Source organism: Syngnathoides biaculeatus, chromosome 9 (assembly GCF_019802595.1).
Source record: "Syngnathoides biaculeatus isolate LvHL_M chromosome 9, ASM1980259v1, whole genome shotgun sequence".
Classification (NCBI taxonomy): Eukaryota; Metazoa; Chordata; class Actinopteri; order Syngnathiformes; family Syngnathidae; genus Syngnathoides; species Syngnathoides biaculeatus.
Genome location: NC_084648.1, coordinates 27300906 through 27326998, shown reverse-complemented (window position 1 = coordinate 27326998; position 26093 = coordinate 27300906). Strand labels below are relative to the sequence as shown.

The following is a 26093-nucleotide window of genomic DNA, read 5'->3' as shown; positions in this document are numbered from 1 at the left end:
TCCAACATGCACAAAGGGTCAAATTCCACGTCGCGTTTTTCTATGGTTAATGGAGTCAGTCAACGACAGGAAAAGCTGCATCACGCAAGAAAGTAAGTAAACATCTCAATGGAGTTTATTTGTGTTGTATTGAGTTAGAATTTAGCAAGGCATGGAATATTAATAATTTAGACCTCCTATGAAAAAAGATGTGGTTTGTCATAGCTGGTGAATGATAACAGTAATTACACAGAAAGTTGTCCTTGTATTGTTAATAATTGGGACATACTGTAACAGAGAGGGAAGCCTATAAAAAATTATTATGAGTACATGTTCTTGTTGAGGTTCATTACTACAGTGAAGAAAATAAGTATTTGAACACCATGCTATATTGCAAGTTCTCCCACTTGGAAATCATGGAGGGGTCAGAAATTTTCATCGTAGGGGGATGTCCACTGGAAGAGAGATAATGGAAAAAGAAAAATCCAGAAATCACAATGTGTGATTTTTTTAACAATTTATTTGTGTGATACAGCTGCAAATAAGTATTTGAACACCTGAGAAAACCAATGTTAATATAATAATATATATAATGGGGATTTTGGCCCATTCGTCCACACAGATCTTCTCTAGATCAGACAGGTTTCTGGGCTGTCGCTGAGCAACACAGAGTTTAAGCTCCCTCCAAAGATTTTCTGTTGGGTTTACATCTGGAGACTGGCTAGTCCACGCTGGAACCTTGATATGCTTCTTACGGAGCCACTCCTTGTTTTTCCTTGCTGTGTGCTTCGGGTCATTGTCATGTTGAAAGACACAGCCACGACTCATCTTCAATGCTCTGACTGAGGGAAAGATGTTGTTCCCCAAAATCTCACAATGCATGGCTGCAGTCATCCTCTCCTTAATACAGTACAGTTTTCCTGTCCCATGTGCAGAAAAACACCCCAAAGCATTATGCTACCACCCCCATGCTTCACAGTAGGGATGGTGTTCTTGGGATGGAACTCACCATTCCTCTTCCTCCAAACACGGTTATTGGAATTATGACAAAAAAGTTCAATTTTGGTCTCATCTGACCACAAACCTTTCTCCCATGACTCCTCTGTATCATCCAAATGGGCAGTGGCAAACTTAAGACGGGCCTTGACGTGCTGGTTTAAGCAGGGGAACCTTTCGTGCCATGCATGATTTCAAACCATGACATCTTAGTGTATTACCAACAGTCACCTTGGAAACGGTGATCTCAGCTCCTTTCAGGTCATTGACCAAGTCCTGCTGTGTAGTCCTGGGCTGATTTCTCACCGTTCTAAGGATCATTGAGACCCCATGAGGTGATCTCTTGCATGGGGCTCCACTCCGATTGAGATTGACCGTCATGTTTAGCTTCTTTCATTTTCCAATGATTGCTCCAACAGTGACCCTCCTCGAGCTCTCACCTTATCGTGGTGGAGGTGTTTGTGTGTCTCAATGATCCTAGGAGCTAAGTTGTCTGGGGCTTTGTGCCCCTGGTAGGGTCGCCCATGGCAAACAGGTCCTAGGTGAGGGACCAGACAAAGTACAGCTTGAAGTCGAGCGCCTGGTGGCCGGGCCTGCATCCATGGAGCTCGGCCGGGCACAACCCGAAAGGGTAACATGGGTGCCCCTTCCCATGGGCTCACCACCTGTGAGAGGGGCCGTTGGGGTCGGATGCAATGTGAGCTGGGCGGTGGCGAGGACCTTGGCAATCCGATCCCCGGTTACAGAAACTAGCTCTCGGGACATGGAATGTCACCTCTTTGGCAGGGAAGGAGCCCGAGTTGCTGCGTGAGGTCGAGAACTTCCGACTAGATATAGTCGGACTCGCCTCTACGCACCACTTGGGCTCTGGCACCACTCCTCTTGAGAGGGGTGGGACTCTGTTCCACTCTGGAGTTGCCCACAGGGAGAGACGCCGAGCAGGTGTGGGTATACTTGTTGCCTCCCGGCTCGGGGCCTGTACGTTGGGGTTTACCCCAGTGGATGAGAGGGTAGCCTCCTTCCGCCTGCAGGCAGGGGAACGGGTCCTGACTGTTGTTTGTGCCTATACACAAAACAGCAGTGGAGAGTACCCACCATTTTTGCAGTCCTTAGATGGAGTGGTGGAGAGCGCCCCCTCTGGTGACTCCACCATTCTGCCAGGGGACTTCAATGCCCACATGGGCAATGACAGTGAGACCTGGGAGGGCGTGATTGGGAGGAATGGCCCTCTTGATGAGAACCTGAGTGGTGTTCTGTTATTGGACTTCTGTGCTCACAACGGATTGTCCATAACAAACACAATGTTCAGGCATAAGGGTGTTCACATGTCTACTTGGCACCAGGACACCCTCGGTCGCAGTTCAATGATCGACTTTGTGGTCGTGTCATCGGACTTGCGACCGCATGTCTTGGACACTCGGGTGAACAGAGGGGCGGAGCTGTCAACTGATCACCACCTGGTGGTGAGTTTGCTCCAATGCTGGGGGAAGATGCTAATCCGATGTGGCAGGCCCTAACATATTGTGAGGGTCTGCTGGGAAGAGCTGGCAGATTCCCCTGTCAGAAGAAATTTCAACTCCCACCTCCGAAAGAACTTTACTCACATCCCAGAGGAGGCGGGGGACATTGAATCCGAGTGGATGATGTTTCGCGCCTCCATTGCTGAGGCGGCCGACTGCAGCTGTGGCCGTAAGGTGGTCGGTGCCTGTCATGGCGGCAACCCACGAACACATGGGTGGGCACCTACAGTGAGGGATGCTGTCAAGATGAAGAAGGAGTCCTATCGGGCATTTCTGGCCTGTGGGATTCCTGAGGCAAACTAAAGGCCACAGAATCGCTGTGACTAGGGTTACTCTAATTTACGCAAAGACGCGGAGAGTCCCACAGGAAGTGAATGCAACTCACTCATACAAGGCAATGAACTGGCAAATACCAGTGACAAAAACTCCAACTTAAATGCATGTCTAATTACAGTCCGCATGTGAAACAGCCTTGACCGGTGACAGTTGTCACCACCCAGCGCAGTGGCACAACCACGTCCCTCTTGGCAGTAGCCAAGCCTTGCTCATGACCGAATCCAGTTGGTGAAAGGGTCCAATGCGACAATGGTAGAGTGGAGTGAAGAGAAAGGGTCCGCCAACCCTGTCAAACACCTTTCCTACATAGAGTGAGTGATAGGGCTGGTAATGGATCTTAGCGTAGGTTTTGCTTAATACACTTTAAACTGGATTACATTAAAACGGCAACATTTTAGGTTGGGTATAAAGTAAAGATGACATTTTAAGTTAGATATGCAATAGCCAAATTTATGTTTATTTATGATGTCATTTGTCCATTGTCTGCATATTTTGTACATCGAAGGATTTTTATGTTGGATTGGACCCTGTCATGAAGAAACTACACGCAACATTCAGTACTCAAATTTCAAACACGTGAATTATTTTCATTATCTGCTTTTGTGTCAGTGTGCCATCCTATCATTTATTTGTTTTATGAATGTTTACAGAATGCTTTCCTCCAAACACATACCCGCCCACTCAATCCCACCTCACGCTGTGATGCGGCTGGCAAAAGCATGGCTTGCCGAGGACACCCCAAACTTTGATCCGGCAGGAGTGTGTGTGGGATTTCAGGAAGTTGAAGCAAGACTGTTGTGTAAAAGTCCACACAGTATCTTGGCAGGAAGTCCCTTCTTTACTGCTGTGTTCACGGAGGTCGGCTGCACTGTGGATTGGATTTACCAGGATGGAGATGAAATGGGTCGGTATTGATTATTATCAGGTTACATCAAAAAATTTAAAGTACATGCATGTGTAGCTCCAAATAACATGCACCAAGGGAATGAAGTGAATTGATATTTTTATCAGTAAACTGTCGAGACATGCAAAACACTGACAATGATAATACAAACCCAATTCCAATGAAGTAAGTTGTCTTAAATATAAATAAAAAGAGAATACAGTGATTTTCAAATCGTGTTCAAACTATATTAAATTGAATATACTACAAAAACGAAGTTCATCAGTTTGTTCAAACTGATGAACTTTATCCATCCATCCATCCATCCATTTTCCAAGCTGCTTATCTTCACGGGGAGTACTTTATTGTAGCAAATAATCATTAACTTGGAATTTTATGGCTGCAACACGTTCCAATAAAGCTGGGACAGTCTTCCTCGACACATATATTCCACCTGTCTCACTCGTACTTTTTCTGCTCGAGCACCCCTGGCAGGTGTGAGAAAAAAAATGCGTAGATCAGCTGCATCATTGTAGATTGTACATTGTAGCGTTGAAAGCTTGTGACAAAAGTCGCGGGTTATAGTCCGGAAATTACGGTAAATATACTGTAGATTCAACATGATTTGCAAATCACCAACTGACCAACTGTCTTCTGAATAACATGTCTATGTAACAGAAGGATCAAGAATTGGATCATACTTTCCACCCTCATTATAGAAAGGAAGGGTACCACCAGTGACTATCCTGAACTAATTTACACTACTCTAATTTACACATTGTAGAATGAATTGAACAAACAAAACACAGCACTGAATACAGGTCCTCCACTACATAGATCATTTTACCTAGCAACAAAGCACATCAAGAAAATCAGTCCCGAAAGTACACAAAAATGTAGTTCATGGTTTTATTTTTTCATTTGCAAACAAAAAATACACAGGAAAAGTCTAGTGTAATTTTGTACAAGTAATGGTGAAAAAGCTGCATATGTTCCAATATTCATGATTGAGAACAGGTCAAGGACAATGTGGTTCTTGGACGATGGAGCTTGGCACTCACTGGAATTCAGTTATTGTCAAATCAGGAAATTTAGTCAATTATGACTCAAAGCATGAATTTAGGCTGATCTTGACGAAAGGTGGGAAAAGCCAATAGGTGTTTCCTAGATTGTTATTGCCTCCGAATGATTCCATAATTACATTATTTCCCTTGACAAACATATAAAATCGTGCATGTTATATTTTAAAATGGCAAATGGTACAAAATTGAATGGCAAGAAGCAATCTTGGCATCATTGGAAAAATACTAGTGGACCTACTAACTGTGTGCTACCAAATTTGAACCATAGGCCCAGATACTGTCACGCTTACTGCTGTGGTTCGGGGTCCGGCCAGATGTCTCCTCCTGGGTGAAAGGCCAGCTCTAAACTGTATTGCCCGGGCCTCGGGGATTGCCACTCGGTGTTCTCAACTCCGAAAAATGGCAACAGCAAAAGGATGGCACGGTGAAGTGGCAGGAACACGTAAAACGACCCCAGGCTTCCGATTGGTGGAGAAGTACGCTATGCTGGTGGGTGGTGTGTCCATGCACAGGCAGGATTTGAGTGGAATGGTGATGCTGAAGGACAACCATGTCTGGGCTTCAGGAAGCATCACAGAGGTGAGTATGCTGTTTCACATTCGGACTGTAATTAGACATGCATTTAAGTTGGGGTTTTTGTCACCCGCCTAAACTGCTCCTCATTGTCACCCTCTCATTTGTAGATATTTTTTTTTTCCAATCAAAAGCATCCACACTTTGATTTCCTCTTATTGATGTTTTTGTATTTGAAATGGCAACCAATTTTTAATTTTAATCTGAGCATTTATCAAGTCAGGTAATGCGTGTGTGACAGTTTTATAATTTTACCTAATCACATTACAGTACAATAACCGTCTAATCATCTATCTTTATACGCTTTATTCTGTTCAGAGTTACATGAAGAAGGAACCTATCCCAGCTGACTACAGAAAAATTTGTAGTACTGTATATCATAGAATATAGTGATTTCCAACCTCTATGGAGCAAAGGCACATGTTTTACAATTTGAAAATCTCACAGAACACCAACAAACAAAAATGTCATAAAAAGTCCACAGGAATTACTGTATGTACTTTCTGCCATCAAATAGAAGACCATTTATTTTTTTCTGTCACTATTTCTCACAGGCATAAATAGAGGACCAAAAATACATTATTGATTGTAAATGAAGAATTTTTTCAGCAGTTGAGTAAAATTTGATAATTTACAAGTGTCATGGTCCTGCTGGTCCAGCCCTGGCTGTGGGGGTTGCCACGCTGATTAGGAGGCGCACACCTGCGCCTCATGCTGGCTGATTGGCCCCGGTATATATAGGACCATGGGGACGACTGGTCTGGCGCCAGATCATTGCGGTTCAAGCCCCATTCCAGCACTCCCGTATCTCTGATCGTTTTCCCGTGTGTACCGACCTCCACCTGTTCTCCGACTGACCCCCTAAGCCTGACCCAATTCTGTATGAATGTGTGTGAGTGCGTCAACGTGAGGCTTTGTCAAGTGCTTATTTTTATTGACTCAAAAAGGATTTTGTGTTCTCCAGGCTGTGAAAGCCGGCAGGTCGGTGTGTGGTTTCAGCAGTAAGATTGAGGTGGAGTGTCGTTCCACAGAAGAAGCCATGGAGGCAGCCACAGCTGGAGCAGATATAGTTATGCTTGACAATTTTCAGCCACAGGTAAACAAAAAGTCAGCACAGAACTTCATGGGAATGTTTGCAGTTTTTCACCTGGAAAATAAACAACATCAAATCATGTCATCGACTACAGGCGCTCCATCTTGCAGCTGGCGCACTAAAGCAAGAATTCCAAGGTCTGCTGATAGAAGCCAGCGGAGGAGTGACACCAGAAAATCTAGTCGAGTATTTCTCTCCATATGTGGACATAATCTCCATGGGTTGTATTACACAAGGGTGCCCAGTTGTGGACTTTTCACTAAAGGTTCAAAAGCCCGTTTCCTAGTCAGACCTCCATGAAGGAGTGGCACTGGAAACATGTTGTACATTCACCTAAAAGTAATTTCAATGATTTACTTGCATTAAAAATAGGTCACAAGTGAGAAGAAAGGGGTGACATCACCCCGCTTCCATAATAGTTCCATAATAGTTTATTCACATTCACTCTTCATTCTGCAAAAAGAGCTTTAGAATAGTCCATAAGGTACTGTCTTGTCTATGTATGTCTAAGGCAGGAGCACCCAAACTTTTTTGCCCCAAGATTGACTTTTCAAGCAGCCGACCTTCGGCGATTTACTCACCAGATCTGGGGGCGGAGAACGCATGCGCAAGACTGTACCGTCACCGGCCGTGAAAAAATCAAGAGACATAAATAGGAGGCCAACTAGCCAGGTTGCTAGAGTATGCTTTTACAGTATGTGCGCATGTGCAGTGGTAGAGTATGCTTTTATGTACGCATGTGCAGTGACATGTCAGAATAGGCTTTGATGGAAACTGACATCATTTTCTTTTCCTGTCACGCGGTCCACATGATAAATGCATTGAGCACCCCTTGTCTAAGGTATGTCTTGTCAAGTTTATCTTGAACACAATAATCAGCTATTTGAGTTTGAAATAATAAACATGAATTGTGGACTGTCAACCTGCACCACTTCTTAACAAAATAAGGAAGAAACAGAGGGGTTGTATAAATTGAGTTGTTGTTTTCCTTTCGGCGTCACCACAGCGTAACATCTCATATGAACGCATATATATGTTTGGCACAATTTTTACGCCAGATGCCCTTCCTGACGCAACCCTTCTCAGGGAGTGGAGGCCCCAGTAGGATACAAACCCACAAGCCCTGGTTTACCAAACCAGTGCTCTAACCACTGAGCTACGGGGCCTCTCGGTTGTATAAATTGAGTGAAAGCAGGAAATTGTAGAATCCTTAAATCCAGAACCACAATGCTGAAGTTGGTGTAGAGCTGAAACAATGTCCAAGTATCAGGCAGTTAAAAAAGAAATACTAACAAATTACAAAACATGAGAAGGAACATGTATGAACATAAATAAATCCGTCCATCCATCCAACTAACCATTTGCAATCACACTTATCCTGTTCATGGTTGAAGGATAAGGGAGACTATCTCAGGTGACTTTGGGTGCAAGGCACACTACACCCTGAACTAGTCATCAGTCAGTAGCAGCCCACGTTTAGACATCGACAACCATTTGCACTCACATTCACACCGGCGCTGAGGGACATGCTAAATGAACCCAAGTCAGGAGAATGTACAGTACTACTTCCACCATCGGTGGCAATATAAAGAGATATCAGAGACAATGAATTGACATATATAGCACGTTTCATGCATTTATACAATGCAAGTTAAGGATGGGGCACAGGGCACATAAAAAACCAACAATTAACAGTTAAATTTGCACCTATGGGCAATTGAGAGTCTTCATTGCCAGCCTGGTAGTGGCATGGCCGTTAAAACGCCAATCATGCTTGAAAACTCTCCGTTTTTACGAAATTTAAACAATTCTTATGGAAGAGTGGGCCAAAATGTCTCCACAGAGGTTTGAAAAATTCATAGAAATAGCTGAGGATGGCCAACCAGTTATTAGATTTAGGAAGACCATTACTTTTTCCGCACAGGGCCAGGTAATTGAGTACCATTTTCCTTAATAAATGACTGCTGGGATAGGCTTCAGCACTCCCACGACCCTTGGGAGGATAAGGGGCAAAGGAAATGGATGGATGAATAATCCTAATCATAATACTAGGGTGGGATGATTGAGAAGCGGTAGAACGTTTTCCTCACAGTTCTGACAACCAGGTTTCAAATCCCGGTCCCACCTGAGTGGAGTTTGCATGTTCTCCCCATGCTTGTGTGGGTTTTCTCTGGGTACTCCCGTTTCCTCCCACATTCCAAACATTAATTGGAGACTGTAAATTGCCTGTAGGAGTGATTGTGAGCGCAACTGTTGTCTGTCTCCATTTGGCCTGCGATTGGCTGGCAACCAGTTCAGGGTGTACCCTGCCTCCTGCCCGATGCCAACTGGAATAGGCTCCAGCACTCCCGCGACCCCTGTGAGGATAAGCGGCTCAGAAACTGGTAATGTCTGATATTTACATTTGTTCGCTGATCTCTGTCATGGATGTGTCTTTCCTCGACCCGGTGCGCACCTGCTACGATGAGCAGGTGCGCCCACCTGCTTTTCGTGTTGCTAATTACGCCACTGATATATTTTCACGTGTACGATGTGGTCTTTGTCAGTTTGTTGTACTTCTATGTCATGTTCCCGCAACGCCATATCGTTGTCTTTGATCCTCTGTGTACAGATCCCTGCCGTGTTGATGACCCAGCCTTTACGCCTATTGAGTGTGACACTGCTGCTTGTTTGGACTGCCTACCTTGGACTGAATAAATATGCTCCCGAACTGTACCTGGTCTTGTGAGTCATGCATTTTGGGTTCGGCCTCGTGTTCTGGTAATGACGTATCTCAAAAATTGCAAAAATACAACCCCATTTCCAATGCAGTGTCACGATCAGAACATGAGGCTGAACCCAAAAGGCACAACTCACAAGACCAGGTACAGTTCGGGAGACGTCCTTATTCAATCCATAGTCGATACACTTGCAGGCAGTCCAACAAGGCAGCAGCAACAGAATCAGCAGGCATAAGTGGAAGGTCGAGAATGAGGCAGTGTTTGGTACACCGGAAAGCAAGGGCGTAGACAAAGGGTTGTGGGAACGTGATGAATTGGGAATAGCTGGGTGCCATGATTGGGTATAAAACATGCAAAGATGGGCCGAAGTTCATCTCTTTGTGTGAGAAAATAGTAAAACGGTTTAAGGGAAATCTTCATCCATGTACAATTTGAAGGAATTTAGGAATTTCATTATCTACGGTCCATAATATTATCAAAAGGTTCAGAGAACCTGGAGAAATCAGTACATGTAAGCGGCAAGACCGAAAATTAACATTGACTGCCCATGACCTTTGATCCCTCTGGCAGCACTGCATCAAAAACCAACATAAATGTGTAAAGCATGTTACCACATTGGCTCAGGAACACTTCAGAAAACCAATGTCAGTAAATACATGTGTAAAGTCAACTTAAAGGGGAATTCCAGTGTTTCACATGAACAGTGTATCCATTATGTGCTCTATTTTGACAATGTGATCTTAAATCCTCTCTCATTTAATAGAGTTTTGAGAAGATTATGATCGACAATTACGAATTTTCAGGGGCGTTGCCATTTTTGCGAGTCACATGATCTACGTGGGCGTATGTAACGTGTACCATGCCGTTCCAAACATTGGATTACATGGGACACCATGGCTCTTCTCACGGCCGCCGCCGGAGCTCGCTCGTCAGACTATCATTCCTATCCGAAGAACCATCGCGACTGCCGGCCCGGAGCTCCCGGGGGCCTTTGTTTCCGCACTTATGTCACGCGTAGGCCTCCGAGTAGTCAGACTCCGTAATATTCCGCCTGAAGAACCATCCAAATATTCAACATTAATTACAGCCACAAGTTCAAATCTGGATGGAAGTATTCCTCCATCTTCCTGATCAACTGATACTGCTATTTCTTCATCAGATTAGGATGAATCTGAGAAATCAGCGCTGGGCATAATGTAATCGAGCCTTTATTGCGCACCTTACACGTCACATCCGCGCACGTAAGACATGTGACTCGCGAAAATGCCAGCGCCGCTGAAAAATTGTAATTGTTGATAAAAAATCTTCTCAAAACACTATTAAATGAGAGAGGATTTAATATCACATTGTCAAAATAGAGTACATATTACATGACCCATTGGATACATTGTTCATGCGAAGAACTGGAATTCCCCTTTAAAACGCCACAATGCAAAGCAATATCCACTTATCAACAACAACCAGAAATGCTGCTGGCTTCTCTTGGCCCAAACTAATCTAAGACGGACTGATGCAAAGTGTTCTGTAGTCCAACGAATTCACATTTCAAATTGTTTTTGAACAATCATGACTGTTATGAAGGCAAAGTTCAAAAGTCAGCATCTGTGATGGTATGGCGATGTGTTAGAGCCAAGGAAATGTCTAATGTACGTGTTGCTATCCAAGCAATGACTTTTTCATGGATGCTCATTAGTGATATTGAAATTGGTTTGATGATTTGAAACCTTTGTGTGTGATGGATATTCAAAACTCAGAACTGTGAGGCCAACATTCTTTCGTTGCACCACCGTGCCACCCAGTGAGGAAAAATTGCAATTTATTATATTACTCTATTCATCCATCCATCCATCCATCCATCCATTTTCGTAGCCACTTATCCTTACGAGGGTCATTAGAGTGCTGGAGACTATCCCAGCTGTCAATGGGCAGAAGCGCTAATCTAATTGCCAGCCATTTGCAGGGCACATAGAGACAAACTGCCGGACTCACAATCATACCTCGGGACAATTTAGAGTGTCCAATTAATGTTGCATGTTTTTGGGCTGTGGGGGTAAACCGGAGTGCCTGGAGAAAACCCACGCAGGCACGGGGAGAACATACAAACTCCACACAGGTGGGTCCGGGATTGAACCCCGTGCCTCAAAACTGTGAGGCCAACGCTTTCCAGGTGCTACACTGTGTCGCTGCATTACTGTATTATTATTATGAATTGCTATTTACATCCTTAGTGCCGCAAAGCATGCTGGGGCGCTCCCAGCATGCTCCCGGCATACTATTTACATATTTTGTGTAAATTATTTATTCAGTCTTTTTTTTTTTTTTTAATGATTTGCTCATTATGCTATTCTGTTTGTTGTGGTGGGGAATTTTTTTGTTTTGATGACATCTTGAGTAATGACTTGCCTACACTGTCAGTGTGTGGGGAAATGTAAGCTTCTTCTGCTTACACGTGTAGAATTGCAATGTAATGTACATGTGTTTGAGTCTACTGTAAACGTGATGAGGCACTTCAAGATTATTGTGGTTTCACAGTCGTAACATTCCACTGAGGGAAACCATACTTACATTTTGGCTCGCGACAAAATGAGTTTGACCCCCCTGCATTAAGTGAAGACTCTGAATTGTCCATAGTTTTTTTTTTTCATTCATGTGTGCACTGGGATTGGCAGGCAACCAGTTCAGGGCCTTCTGCCAGAGGATAGCTGGGATAGGCTCGAGCGGTCCCACGACCCTTGTGGGGATAAGAGGCTCAGATAATGGCTTAATGATATATAGTCGATGTAATTCAGAGAACAAAAGTATGATTTAAGAGGTTATTTTAAAAAATATGAATACAAATACAAAAACATTTTTGTTTTGTTTTGAGAACTGTAAAGGATAAAGACATCTTGTTGGACAACTGGTTAGCCCATCTGGCTCACAGTTCTGAAGACTGGAGTTCAAATCCCAGCCCCGCCTGTGTGGAGTTTGCATGTTCTCCAAATCCCTGCGTAGGTTTACTTTAGGATCTCTGGTTTCCTCTCGCATTCCAAAAACATGAATGGTAGGTTAGTTGAATATGCTAAATTGCCCATAGGTGTATTCTATAAGTGCGAATGGTTGTTTATTTACATGTATCATTTGATTGGCTGCCGACCATTTCAGATTGTACTCTGTCTCTCACGCAGTTAGCTGAGTCCCTTATGATTATACAGTAAGCAGGATGGAAAATGTTTGGATAGATAAAGTTTAGACACAAATAAGCATTGTGTCATGATCACGAGGCATGGGACTGGACCCAGTTGCAGGACTCCGAGGCGAGGGCATGATATTAAGGGTGATTTTATTCCAGATTAAGATCAAACACAAATAAGCAGTCCAAAACAGGTGGAAGCACAAAAACGCTAGGCTAAAGGCAAGATCCAAAAACGTGCACAAGGTCTGATGACTACCAGGCACACTTAGAAACAACAGGCGTAATAAAACTAAAGTGGCACAGACTCGGTGTGACAAAGGATAGCTCTACACAAAAATTGTGAATTTACGCACAATAGCGGAGTATCCCAAAATGCAGTAATGCAAACGCAACGAACTGCCAAAGGCCAATGACACATTCAAAGCTTAAATGCCTGGTCTAACTGGTGTCCAACGCAGAGCAGCTGTGGAACTGCTGCCAGAGGCGGTACCGCCCAGGGCAGTGGCTTGGCCATGCCCCAGACAGCATTGCATTTCAGTTGATCCCTATTTTGGGTCAATGATTTTTCTGGAGTTGTGTGGTGGGGTTGGATATGTTGTATGATTTTGATGATGATTTTTCTTTTTTTTCTTGTTTTCTCATGAATAATTGCAAGAATGATTGAAATAAAGTATTCATTCATTCATTTTATTTTATTTTTTTACAATGTTTGTTGTATACATTTTTGTTAATTTGTGAAAGTGCTATTGGGTGGCATTGGGCCAAGTGTCATTGGGTAAAAGGAGGGAAAAACAGAAATTGGAAACTCATTTTGTATGTACCAGGCCCCACACACACAATGCATGACAAATTCCTTTAGTTCTCGAATCTGTCAGCACAAAAGAGGAAGAACATTTCGCAAGATCTGATTCCCCCACACAGAAGTCACAGACATGGAAAGTTAAAGCCTTACCACCAACCACCATTTTGATGAACACATTTTTGTGCCAATCTAACATAGTAAGTATTGATTTTGTGAAGTAAATTTTATACCCCATAAATAAAATAAATTTATGTTGGTTTAACTCCTCGACATACTTTTTATGTAACTCAACATTCATGAATCCATTCCATCCTTTTTCTGTTCACTTATCCTCACGAAGGCAGTGGGCGTGGTGGAGCATGTCTCAGCTATCTTCGGGCAGGGGGCAGGATACACCCTGAACGGGTCGCCTGCCAATTGTAGATCACCTACACACAAATCACATTCACTCCTACAGATAATTTTGAGTCTTCAATCACCAGACCACGCAGGTTTTTGGGATGTGGGAGGAGACCAGAATAACCAGAGAAAACCCACAAAGACACGAGGAGAACATGCAAATTCCACACAGTCAAGGCGGTATTTGAGCCCGATCTCAGAATTGCGTGGCACATGTTAATTACACACCGTGGTGCCCTCTACATCCTTGAGTCCTTGCAAATTGACCACTGTATATTCATTTCTCTCAGATGGCAGAGACTTTGGTCTGAGGCTGTACTGGTTGAAGTCCAGTTCAAAACTAGAGCAGTAATTTCCAAGCTTTGTGGACCCAAGGCACACATTTTACAACTGAAAAATCTCACGGCACACTAATATACCTAAACATCACAAAAAAGATACATTAATTGTTGTATGTACTTAATGCCATCTAATAGAAGACCATTCATTTGTTCTGTCTGTCCCAATGCCTCACTGGCATAAATTGATGAACAAAAATACATTATTTCTTGAAGATAAATAATATTATGACAATTCCATCAAATTTTATTATACCCCACGGGACACCCAAAGAGTGCTCATGGCACATTCGCACACTGGTTGAGAATCACTGGACTACCGTATTGAAAGTGGGAGCTTGCCCAGCACTCATTTACATGAAGTCACCGTATTTTGATGTCAACTCAACAGGAGAAAAAAGGAAACGAGACAGGATGCCATTTATGACACTTCTCAAAGTAACACTTAGGGTAAGCCTTTAAAATGAACCACATTCAAGAGAATGTCACAGGCAAAGGACCTTCCCATGAAGAACGACTGTCTTGTTCCATCAGACATGTCTGAGAATTATAGATTTTCATAATTTCCAACTCATCAAAATGAATGACAACTCATGACTCGTGCATTAACAGAGGGAAAAGTGTGGGTGTGGCTGCTCCATTTAAAGTCATCAACAGTATTGGACAACAAACAAAGAATCATTGCTTTGAATCAAATAACTTTGGATTGTAAGTTCAATTCTTTCATGTTCTCAATAGCATGCATAGACATAAAACATATTGTACATACACTAACTGGCCACAATATTTTTACCACTTGCACAGCTGAATATATTCGATCTACATCAGAAATAATAATCATGGTCAATTTCGATGGTCGATGATTTTTGTGGTCTTCATCGGCAGTGGTGGCTTAAACCCACGAGTTTTTAAATTTCTTTTCTCCCATAGAGCTAAATGAGGTAACTAAAACGCTCTCAGCATTCTGCAGTCCTGTTGTACTCCACTACGCAGTTAACCACAACAATTACAGTAACTTACAGATGGAACATTATTACTTTGTAACAGCAGAACATTAGATATAACTACTGTGTTGTTCGATAGAGATCATGAAGATATGGCCAGTCATTGAATGTGTGGATGAAGGAATCACAAAAAAGGGGAAACATGATGGAAAATAATATTTTTTTCTCAGAGAGAAGGACTCTCAGTGACTTCTACACGAAGTGTCACAACCACCTGTTAAGGAAACGCCTTGGGCCGGAAGCATTGCATAGACATGTCTTTCAAACAGCACCTCGCTTCTGTACTGAGAAGTGCAACCAGAAAGATGTGCCTGCAGCTTTGCGGATTCCTGTTGATCTGGGTTGTTAGTAAGTTATCTTCCTTTTGAGTCATTAATGAATTTATCATCGAGTAAAAAAAAAAAAAATACAAAGATACAGATTTGGAGATATGTTTTTTCATGTGTGTGCTCACTATTTGTAACATTAGCAGGAAATCATGTCCAAGATTGTCAGTCGTGGAACTAATGCCTTTTTTGTATCAATAAATAATAACTGTATCTTAATATTATTTCAATGTTAGATCCTTTCTCCTTTGCCAATCATTCAAAATAATCGTAACATACATTTTTCTGTCCTTTGAACATGTACATAGAATCCCTATGCAGGGCTCTTCATTTTAGCTTAATTAAAAAAAGCAATCAAGTGGCACCATAGGGCGGCACGGTGGTGCAGCTGTAGAGCGTTGGCCTCACAGTTCTGAGGACCGGGATTCAATCCCGGCCTCGCTTATGTAGAGTTGTATGTTCTCCTGTGCCTTTGTGGGTTTTGTCCGGACACTCCGGTTTTGCTCCCACATCCCAAAAATATGTGTTAATTGGAGACTGGGTGTGATTGTGAGTGCGACTGTTTGTCTCTATGTGCCCTGCGATTGGCTGGCAACCAGTTTAGGATGTACCCTGCCTCCTGACCAATGACAGCTGGGATAGGTTCCAGCATTCCCGTGACCCTCATGAGGATAAGCAGCTCAGAAAATGAATGAACGGATGGATCATAGCATCTAATAGTGACCAGAAAATATTTAAAAGTGCAAAGGGAGGATGAAGTCCACTCCTAAGAAGTAGTAGGACTATTAATCATAACAATACATTTGTTTACAACTGCCTTCAATTCCAAGGACATTGAACAATAGAATAATGGTTAATTCACGGAGAGAGAATGAAAAAAAAAAAGTAAAATTTGCACAAAGACAAAAACACAAGATTATACAGTACTGTTCATCTCAGTGGAAATGCAGGTTGAGAAAGTAAGTAGGCAGTCTTAAATTGGTGCGTTTTGAATCCGAAATCTAAACGAGGAAAAGTATCAATGTTACAAATCGCAGGTGGGGAGCAGAGCAACTGCAACCTTCCACTCTATCTCCCACGGTGCTGAGGCGTGCAGTGGGGTGCAGTGAAGTGAATCGAGGAGGAGGCTACGAGGGAGTGAACTGAAGTGGTGGTCGGACATATTACAAGGTCTGGCATTATGAATTGCCTGAATGCCTGTAGAAGAATTGTGAATTGAATTTGCTAGATAACTGCCAGCCAGTTTTATTGTTGTAAGATCGGGGTGAAATGGTGGTACTGGGGTGTTTGGTCATCATAGCGGCTGCAGAGTTTTGAACCACGTGGAGTATATGAAGAGATTTCTAAGGTAGACCAAAAAGAAAAGAATTGCAGTACGTACTTGTGGCGCGAAGTGACGAGACTGTGAACAAGAATAGCAGTAGTGTGGGGGGCGAGAGAGGGGTGGAGCATGTTGACATTGCGAAAGTGATCTTATCATGACCTGGTAGTGTTATTTATTTATGTGGGAAAGAAATCAAAGAATGAAACCAAAAACAGACTCTGTGCTGAAGTTAAAATACAGAAAGCCTTAGCAAAAAAGACTGGTAAAAGTAAATGTATTGATTAAATGCTTGTATTTAAATCCATCTTTCCATTTTCCAAGTCACTGGAGGCTATCCCAACTATCTTCGGGCAAAATGTGGACTAGTTTGGTCGCCAGTCAGTCACAGGGCACATATTGACACCGTCACTGAGTATGAATTGAAACCATACCGACAGTGACATAATGTGTTTGCATAACAGTTGAATTTAAGTATAAAAGAAGAGTACTGACTGAAATTTAAGTATAAAAGTAAAAAGTAGGGATGTCTTTTCATTCAGACCAATTCCACTACAAGTATTCACTCTTGAGTACTCACTGATACAGAGTATTGATACCACCATATGACACAAATCTGATCAGCCTTATATCGGCCAATAATTATGATTTCATTCTGATTGTTTGAATTTCTTTAATGTCAAGAAAAAAACATGTTGGCGGTGTGGGATACACAATACGTAAATTTGTTCTTTCAAGATTGCACCATATCAGACTACTGCAATAAAATCTTGTATTCTGATACCACCAAAACCCATCTTATATAATCACTGAGGTTTATCTTGTCAACTCAAGCACAACCGGATATACCCGTTACCACATCCATGACAATAACAATCAATCGCGCTGTCTGTACGGTATAATTAGAACCCAATGGAGAAAAACGTGTTGTTGGTCACTGGTGCTCGTGAGAACTTTAATCCAAGACTTGCTTGAGATATGTTCACCTCCTTTTAATGCGATACAGGCTATAATCAGGCAAAAACGAAAAAAAATCTAATGTAGCCTAGCAAGTTACTAATGATGGGCATGGCAGTTCTTTCGAGTGTATGGAATCGCTCAAATCAATTCCTTAAAAAGATTAATTCAGAGGATTCATTCACTGAATCGTTCACTTCATATTTCATAAAATAATTTAAGTGCTTTCTCATTCTGTTAATGACTTGCTGTTAAAATCACTCATGAGTACGCCCACTAGTATGTCGTTCCTCTGGCAAACGAATGCTGACTACAAACAAAAGAATCACTCTTCAGTTCCTCAGTACACCAGTTGAGTGACAGAATCATTTACTTTGCTAAAGCCCCCTCCCCTAAATTCCTTAGTTCCTCAGATCCTCAGTTCAGCAAATTAATCACTCAGTTCCTCAGTACACCTGGTAAGGAATGAATCGCTCTGTTCACTGAAGTCCATCCTCTTCCTGCATGGCGCTGCCTGACGCTGGATGCTCATTGGTCATTCACCAAATATTCAGAAGGGAGTAAGAGAACGTTTCAACAGTTACATTTCTGCTGCTAGTGACATTTCTGGCGAGTTGCAAATCAGTCCCAGCCTGCCTACACGCTGGATTCTCATTGGTCATTCACCGAATATTCAGAAGAGACAAACAGAACGCTTAAACAATTCCATTTCTGCTCTCAGGTGACTCACTCGCCTCACGGTGGCAGGCGGCAGCCAATATAGAGAAATCAAATTATTTTATAGACTGATTCAGTTCAGTTCATTAACTTAAAAGAAGTGTTTTTTTGTTTGTTTTAAAACAAATCGCCCGTGAACATAACAACGCAACAAGCTACTGCTAGCAGGAACGGTTAAGAATTTGGGCTGTAAACCTGAATTTATTTGAGATTTTCTGTCTTCCACATAGTGTCCAAATTATACATACCAACTCAAAGACATACAGTACATTAACTCCGAATAACATTCTGGTAAACATCCTCAAGCAAGTTTCACCTCAATCAGATGCTTTTTGTAGCCAACACCAAGATTTGACATACCCTAATTCTGCCAGGGAATTGTACCACTCTTCTTGGTGGAATTGCCCGAGTTAATTTATATTAGAGGCGGCACAGTAGATCAGCTGGAAAACGTTGTCCTCACAGTTCTGAGGTCCCAGGTTCGATCCCGGACCCGCCTGTGTGGAGTTTGTTCTTGTTCTTGCCGTGCCTGGGTGGGTTTTCTCCGGGCACTCCGCTTTCCTCCCACATCCCAAAAACATGCAACATAAATTGGACACTCTTAATTGCCACTAGGTGTGATTGTGAGTTCAGATGTTTGTCTCTATGTGCCCTGCAATTGGCTGGGAACCAGTCCAGGGTGTACCCTGCCTCCTTCCCGTTGACAACTGGGGCAGGCTCCAGCACTTCCGCGACCCTAGTGAGGATAAGCAGCTAAGAAAATGGATGGATGGAATTTATATTAGTTGTTTTTCTGTCAAGGACCTTCCTTTCAATTACTGCAATCCAAAAATGTTCAATAGAGTTGAGGTTGGTGCTTTTGGAATACAGTACTTGTTTAGAAATGGCTCCAAAAGACTTTCACAACTCGTATAAAACTAGATTTCTCCTTTGAATTTCCCCATTATTATGACTATGAATCAATGTAATGAGTGCTGTAAATCAGTAAAAGTCAATCAAAATCAGTAACAAGAAGTGAATATGCATTGTCGGACTTTCAGCAGAAATTGTTGAAGGTGAATATACTGTTTGTATTTAATTGACCCTGTGTGGAGAAGAGAAAATTCCACTGTAAATAAATTCACCTGGTACATCCAGTACATTTTTTTTAAACCTGTGTGTTCTGTCCTCATTTCACTCTGTGGAAAAAGAGCAGTCATTAAAATCGCCAAATTGGTATGACACTCATGCCTGCGACCGCGTGCATGTTAACGGCTCACCACAAATGAAACACTTGGTTTAAATTGATGATTTTTTTTGTTTTCATATTCAATCAACTCAGCTAGAGTCCTAATGATGATTGCTGTATTTTTCACAAAATCTAGCTCTCCCTATGTCTTGGGCATTCAACATTGATACCGCAAATCCCAAAGTGTATAATGGGGATCAAAAAGCTTTCTTCGGATACCGAGTGCTTCAGTACATGTCTGGCTCCAACAAAGGGTACGGTTGGCTTTCTTCTTCTGCTTCTTATGGAATGTACTGTATTTTGGTGGTTAAATTGGCCTTTAATGTTTATTTAAAAGACATTGATCTTGGAGATGGAACATTTCATTCTTTAGGGTACTTGTCACTGCACCTCTTCAGAATAATGGATCCGGGGCAGTATGCAAACTAGATCACAGCCAAACTACTAAATGCTTCAAACCACAAGGTATGCACTGAATTCAAAACACTGGCGCGTCACGAGAAAACACACAAAATACAGTAACAGCACATTATGATGCCTTTATTATGAAGATGTAAATCTTTTTTTCCTTTTGGCTTGTCCCGTTACAAGTACAGTATTTGAAGTCATCCACCATTGGTATCTTTTCTCCCTGGAGCCTCACTCTTCCCCCTCCACCCCCCTCATTCATGCACATATATTCTGTTTTACTTCAGCTAGTCTTCATTCGTCTCCTTTCCAGTGCATGCCTCCATCTTTTTTATTGTTCCTCCACCTGCTCACTGCTTTCACTGAATATCACAATATCATCTGCAAACATCATGGTCCAAGGGGATTCCAGTCTAACCCCATCTGTCAGCCTATCCATTACCACTGTAAGCAGGAAAGGGCTAAGACCCTGATGCAGTCCCACCTCCACCTTAAATTAAATTCAGACCTCTGCATGCAGTACCACAGTTCCTCTCTTGGTACTCAATTATAGGCTTTCTCTAGATCCACAAAGACACTATGTAGCGCCTTCTCATCTTCTCTGTCATTTCCACAAGCATTCTCAAGGCAAATAATGCATTTGTGGTACTCTTTCTAGGCATGAAACCATACTGTTGCTCGCAGATACTTCTGTCCTGAGTCTAGCCTCCACTACTCTTTCCCATAACTTCATTGTGTGGCTTATCAACTTTGTTCCTCTGTAGTTCCCACAGCTCTGCAAATCGCCGTTTGTTCTTAAAAATGGGAACTGGCGCACTTTTTCTTCTTGAGGCATCTTCTCGCCCGCTAGTATTCTGTTGAATAAGTTGGTCAGCCACAGCCTCCTCTCCAAATTGCTTCCATACCTCCACTGGTATGTCATCAGGACCAACTGCCTTTCCATTTTTCATCCTCTTTAGTGCCTTTCTAACTTCCCCCTTACTAATCATTGCTATTTCCTGGTCCTTCATACATCCTACTCTCTCAAGTTCTTCATTCATCAACTTCTCAAAGTATTCTTTCCATCTATTTAGCACACTAGTAGCACCAGTTAACACATTTCATCTGTATCCTTAATCATGTTAACCCGGGCCACGACCGATCCCGTATGGTATTCTTTAGATGAACGATCATATTTGTTTGGCACAATTTCATGCCGGATGCATTTCATGACACAACCCTTTGCATTTGTCCGGGCATGGGGCCGGCCTACAGATTGCACTGGCTTGTGCCCCAATAGGGCTGCATTAATATAGATGTAAATAAACACAGGTTATCATTAAATACAATAGCTTCAGACCACTGCTGAAATTAAAATTTAAAAAAAGGTGAACAGGTGATTTTGTTAGTCGCTAACCATGAATGGGTGAGGGTTCACTGTAGTTTTCATGTAAAACTACAAATGTTGCCCATCACTTTCACTCTTGTGCACTTGGAAGTAAGAATAGTGCAACTGAAGTGCGATTTTCACAGGACTCTCATTTGAAGACAAAGGGATACAAGTCAAACATCTTGGACTGTCCATAGCCGAAGATCTGATAAACTCCCAATTCACCGTAAGGATACTCAAATGATTTTTGATGTATTCATTTCATGCAATCTTCACCTTTTCTATGATATTTAATTTCTTCATTCTCATAAAATAAATGCTTATGGATTAATGTTTTGCCATTTCAATTTTTTTTATTTTTCCCTCCTGTATCTTTTTGCCCTATGTTCTCTTATATATATACTTTATCGTATTATGGAGGACCTGTAATTTAAATATTTAATTGAATTGAATTCAATTAAATTTGACTTCAGCCTACTAAGCACATGTATGCTGACTGAATATATCCTGTATATCACCTGGTTCTCTCCAAATAATTAAGCAAACATCACTTTTTGCTTCATGTTTCTTCACATGGATCACAGTGTGTCACAAAAGTTTTCTTTGGCTCAAAATATAAACTAAGCACAAAATTCAGAGGAATAATCACATTTTGGATCTGATCTTTCTCACCCATGTTCTCATGAAGGTTTGCAGCCCTTATGTAGCTCACGAATGTTATGAGAACTCCTACCTGAACAGTGTCTGCTACAAGATAACAGAAAATCTTCAGCAGATTTCCTCTTTCAAACCCCTTTTTCAAGGTAAAAGATGTTAAATTGCAAACCATTTCAACTGAAACCTGAAGTTTATTTGTCCAAGGAAGTGCCTCTTCCAGTAAAACGTCACGTCCATATTCTTTATTTCTTCCAGTCAATTAATATATTCTTCCTGTAGAATGCAGAAAAAAGACTGTCAACCTTGTCTTCCTCTTTGATGGGTCGCGCAGCATGACAGATGATGACTTCGAAAAAAATAAAGATTTCATACTGGATATAATGAGCAGCCTCAAAAACACATCAATCAAGGTCAGTGGCATGTCGAATGAGTTGTGATGTTTACAGTGGAACCTACAAAGTCTGTTCTGTGACACTGATCCATATTAAAGGTGTCCTGATTTAAAAAAAAAAAAATTGAATAAAGTGGATTCATCTATTCCAGAGTAAAACTGTCTCCATAATAAAAGCTGAATTAACTTTTTCAGGTAGTGTTTTAAGTAACACATTAACATTGCTAACTTTCTCACAAGTGTAAAATAAAACTAGCCACTGTATTATAAACTGAGTGAAGTGGGCAGTTTGTATAATAGTGTACGCTTACTGTCCCTTCAAAATACTGTATTGAACACATAACCATTCATGTCTAAATTGTTGGCAACAAAAGTGAGTACACCCCTAAGTGAAATAAAAAGATAACATCAGCTCATTGGGCTCAGATGGTAACAACCGTGTGCGGCCTCAACAGAATATAAAGACAAATGTGAAAGGAATACAGAGACAAGATAGATCACGGTGGTGGGAGCGGAACACATTTGATCACTCAAACAATGCAAAATAAGAGAGCCTATTTAAACTCATAAATGATTGATCCATCTTTCTTAAAAGACAGACCATCTGATCTAAAACTCCTAACCTGGGTATTTTTTTTAAATATGCATATTTCACATTATACGTACATCATGAGGAGGCTAACTGCCTGTGCACACATGCGCACACAAATGATAATCGTTTCAGTGAGAATAGGCATCTGGTGAGTTAGCTAGTGAGTAGCACCTGACTTTAAATATTAAGACAAAGACAAAAGCAAGTTTCTCACATTCCGACTCAAAGGACAGTAACAACTTGTAACCTTTCCTAGCTATACAAAAAAAACCCAGCAGGGATAACAGCATGAAATGTCACCTACAGTTAAATACAGAAGAAATGAGGCCCAGTAATGATAATCAATTGGTATTGAGTGGTAGAAGTTTAGAAATTTGCCATGTATTCTGTTTGAATGTCATCACTCAAAGTATAGAGCTCGTGCACGTGACGTCACCATTTTCACAGCGTCATATTGCCGGTCAAACAGAGCTGGTCGACATTGTGGGAGACATTGAACCGCAGGAAAATATTTACAATACCCAAGACTTGATCATTCTATAGCATTTTCTTTTTATTCTTCTTTTCCTTTCAGCTTGTCCCATTAGGGCTCGCCACAGTGTCTCATCGTTTTCCATCTTAGCCTATCTCCTGCATCTTCCTCTCTAACCCCAAATGCCCTCATGTGTTCCCTCACAACATCCATCAACCTTTTCGTTGGTCTTCCTCTCGCTCTTTTGCCTAGCAGCTCCATCCTCAGCACCCTTCTGCCAATATACTCACTCTCTCGTCTCTGGACATGTCCACACCATCGAAGTCTGCTGTCTCTAACCTTGTCTCCAAAACATCCAACTTTGGCTGTCCATCTAATGAGCTCATTTCTAATCCTATCCAACCTGTTCACACCAAGCGAGAACCTCAACATCTTCATTTCTGCTACCTGAAGTTCTGCTTCCTGTTGTTTCTTCAGAGCCACCGTTTGTAATCCATACATCATGGCCGGCCTCACCACTGTTTTATAAACTTTGGCCTTCATCCTAGCGGCTACTCTTCTGTCACATAGAACACCTTCGGCCAACTGTTCCATCCCTACATCCCATCACCACACTCACCACTTGCTCTGGATTTTTTACCCTAAATATTTGAAGTTGTCAATCCTTGCTATCTCCTCTCCATGGAGCCTCATTCTTCCCCACCCCCCACCCACTCCCCTCATTCACGCACATATTTTCTGTTTTACTTTGGCTAATCTTCATTCCTCTCATTTCCAGTGCATGCCTCCATTCTCCTAATTGTTCCTTCACCTGCTCCCTGCTTTCACTGCATATCACAATATCATATGCAAACATCATGGTTCAAGGGGATTCAAGTCTGACTTCATCTGTCAGCCTATCCATTTTCACTGCAAACAGGAAGGGGCTCAGCAATCTCACCTCCACCTTAAATTCTTCTGTCACACCTACTGTACACCTCACCATTATTCTGCTGCCATCATACATGTCCTGTACTATTCTAACATATTTCTCCACCACACCAGACCTCTGCATGCAGTACCACAGTTCCTCTCTTGGTACTCAATTATAGGCTTTCTCTAGATCCACAAAGACACTATGTAGCTCCTTCTCATCTTCTCTGTCTTTTCCACAAGCATTCTCAAGGCAAATAATGCATTTGTGGTACTCTTTCTAGGCGTGAAACCATACTGTTGCTCGCAGATACTTCTGTCCTGAGTCTAGCCTCCACTACTCTTTCCCATAACTTCATTGTGTGGCTTATCAACTTTGTTCCTCTGTAGTTCCCACAGCTCTGCAAATCGCCGTTTGTTCTTAAAAATGGGAACTGGTACACTTTTCCTCCATTCTTTAGACATCTTTTCGCCCACTAGTATTCTGTTGAATAAGTTGGTCAAAAACTCCACAGTCACCTCTCCAAATTGCTTCCATACCTCCACAGGTATGTCATCAGGACCTACTGCCTTTCCATTTTTCATCCTTTGTGGTGCTTTCTAACTTACCCCTTACTAATCATTGCCACTTCCTGGTCCTTCACACTTGCCTCTTCTACACTTCCTTTTCTTTCATTTTCTTCATTCATCAACTTCCCAAAGTATTCTTTCCATCTATCGTCATTCTATAACGTACCATATGAAAAGACCAGAAAAGATCGATGGATTTTGGCAATTAAACGTGATGGTTGGTGCCCAACCAAATACACACGCCTGTGTAATGATCACTTCATTTCAGTTATGGATTATTCTTAATCTCACATTACGAAGTATTTATAATGTCAAATTGACTCATTTGAGAACAATGGGTATTTAAAAAAACGTCTGTCGCAGAGAGGTGTGTGTGTGTGGCCGCAATACACTTCTGTGTATGGAGGAGCTGACTCACCGTCATCTTTTTTTCCCCAGTCATAGTTAATGAATGCGGTTTGTGTAAAACCAGGGGTCATTTATTTAAATATTGGTATTTGTATTGAATATAAGCCGAAAAGATTGATGGATTTCGGCAAAGGTTAACATGTAGCCGAGTACGCTTCCACGTTCACGAGCCGTCGCTCCATTGAGAACAGATCCAGCAACAAAGTTTTGTATGCGTCCATACTTTTATACGCTTTCAAACTTTTTGGTGTAAATCCCAACGACTTACTCACCAGGTACATGAGTATATCCAGTTGTCCAAAACAAGCGGAAGCGAATTAACAGTCCACTTTCTTCTTGGCGAAAACATCGACTGCCAGGTGTCTCATTTTTCTACGTACCTTGATTTATTATCACCTTCTAAATGTTTGACGGTATCGGACAAAACTCTGGGCATTGTGCTATAAGACATATTTTTGTTTCATCTCAACAGACTTAGCATTGAACAATGCTTTGTTTGACCGGCAATATGGCCACTCACGTGATTTCAGTGACGTAGGTGCACAAGTCCTATTCCGTATACACTCACATGCAGGATATCGTCAAGGAAAGGTGGAAGGGATGGTGAGAACAAACCATTTTTGAGCCAGGCAGGCGCGCCATCAGGGGGTAGTCAGGAGTTGCCAGGGCCGCTAAACATTTGCTGGCCACCCCACTGTTCAGTCAATCACATAGATGATAGCGTCACTGTCAGTATGCTGTACGTTTAATTCCAAATGCACAGGACAGTCAGACAGCGGTGGCGTCATTATAGTGTATTTAATGGCAAAAAAGATCACCTCTCGACGATTGCTATTGGCCAAGGCACTAAATAAAAGTTCTTCTT

The 26093-nt window shown here is 42.0% G+C and overlaps 2 protein-coding genes across 5 annotated transcripts in view; both read left to right on the top strand.

Moving 5' to 3' along the window:
- Positions 1-7279, top strand: LOC133506233 (nicotinate-nucleotide pyrophosphorylase [carboxylating]-like). The gene is made up of 5 exons (XM_061830166.1): positions 1-92; positions 3482-3735; positions 5065-5375; positions 6334-6465; positions 6557-7279. Exons 1-5 carry the CDS (start codon positions 7-9, stop codon positions 6746-6748), a joined length of 975 nt encoding a protein of 324 aa, XP_061686150.1. The 5' UTR covers positions 1-6; the 3' UTR covers positions 6749-7279.
- A 7863-nt stretch (positions 7280-15142) lies between these two features.
- Positions 15143-26093, top strand: part of zmp:0000001082 (integrin alpha-D) — a 42216-nt gene continuing 31265 nt past the window's right edge. For 3 of the 4 annotated variants that reach the window (XR_009796496.1, XM_061830611.1, XM_061830610.1), the window contains exons 1-6: positions 15143-15248; positions 19586-19703; positions 19823-19914; positions 21370-21452; positions 21915-22029; positions 22163-22293. Coding sequence is in view for 3 of the 4 variants with exons in the window: in XM_061830611.1 (XP_061686595.1) it covers positions 15155-15248; positions 19586-19703; positions 19823-19914; positions 21370-21452; positions 21915-22029; positions 22163-22293 (633 nt within the window). In the remaining variant the exon portion in view is untranslated. Of the gene's footprint in view, positions 15249-19585; positions 19704-19822; positions 19915-21369; positions 21453-21914; positions 22030-22138; positions 22294-26093 lie in introns of those variants that run through there. The other variant, XM_061830613.1, reaches the window with a different exon arrangement.

Coding starts and splice junctions, on each gene's coding strand:
- LOC133506233 (XM_061830166.1), top strand. CDS start 7: ATGCACAAAGGGTCAAATTCCACGTCGCGTTTTTCTATGGTTAATGGA. Junction 5,376..6,333: donor CTTCAGGAAGCATCACAGAG/GTGAGTATGCTG, acceptor TGTGTTCTCCAG/GCTGTGAAAGCCGGCAGGTC. Junction 6,466..6,556: donor TTGACAATTTTCAGCCACAG/GTAAACAAAAAG, acceptor CATCGACTACAG/GCGCTCCATCTTGCAGCTGG.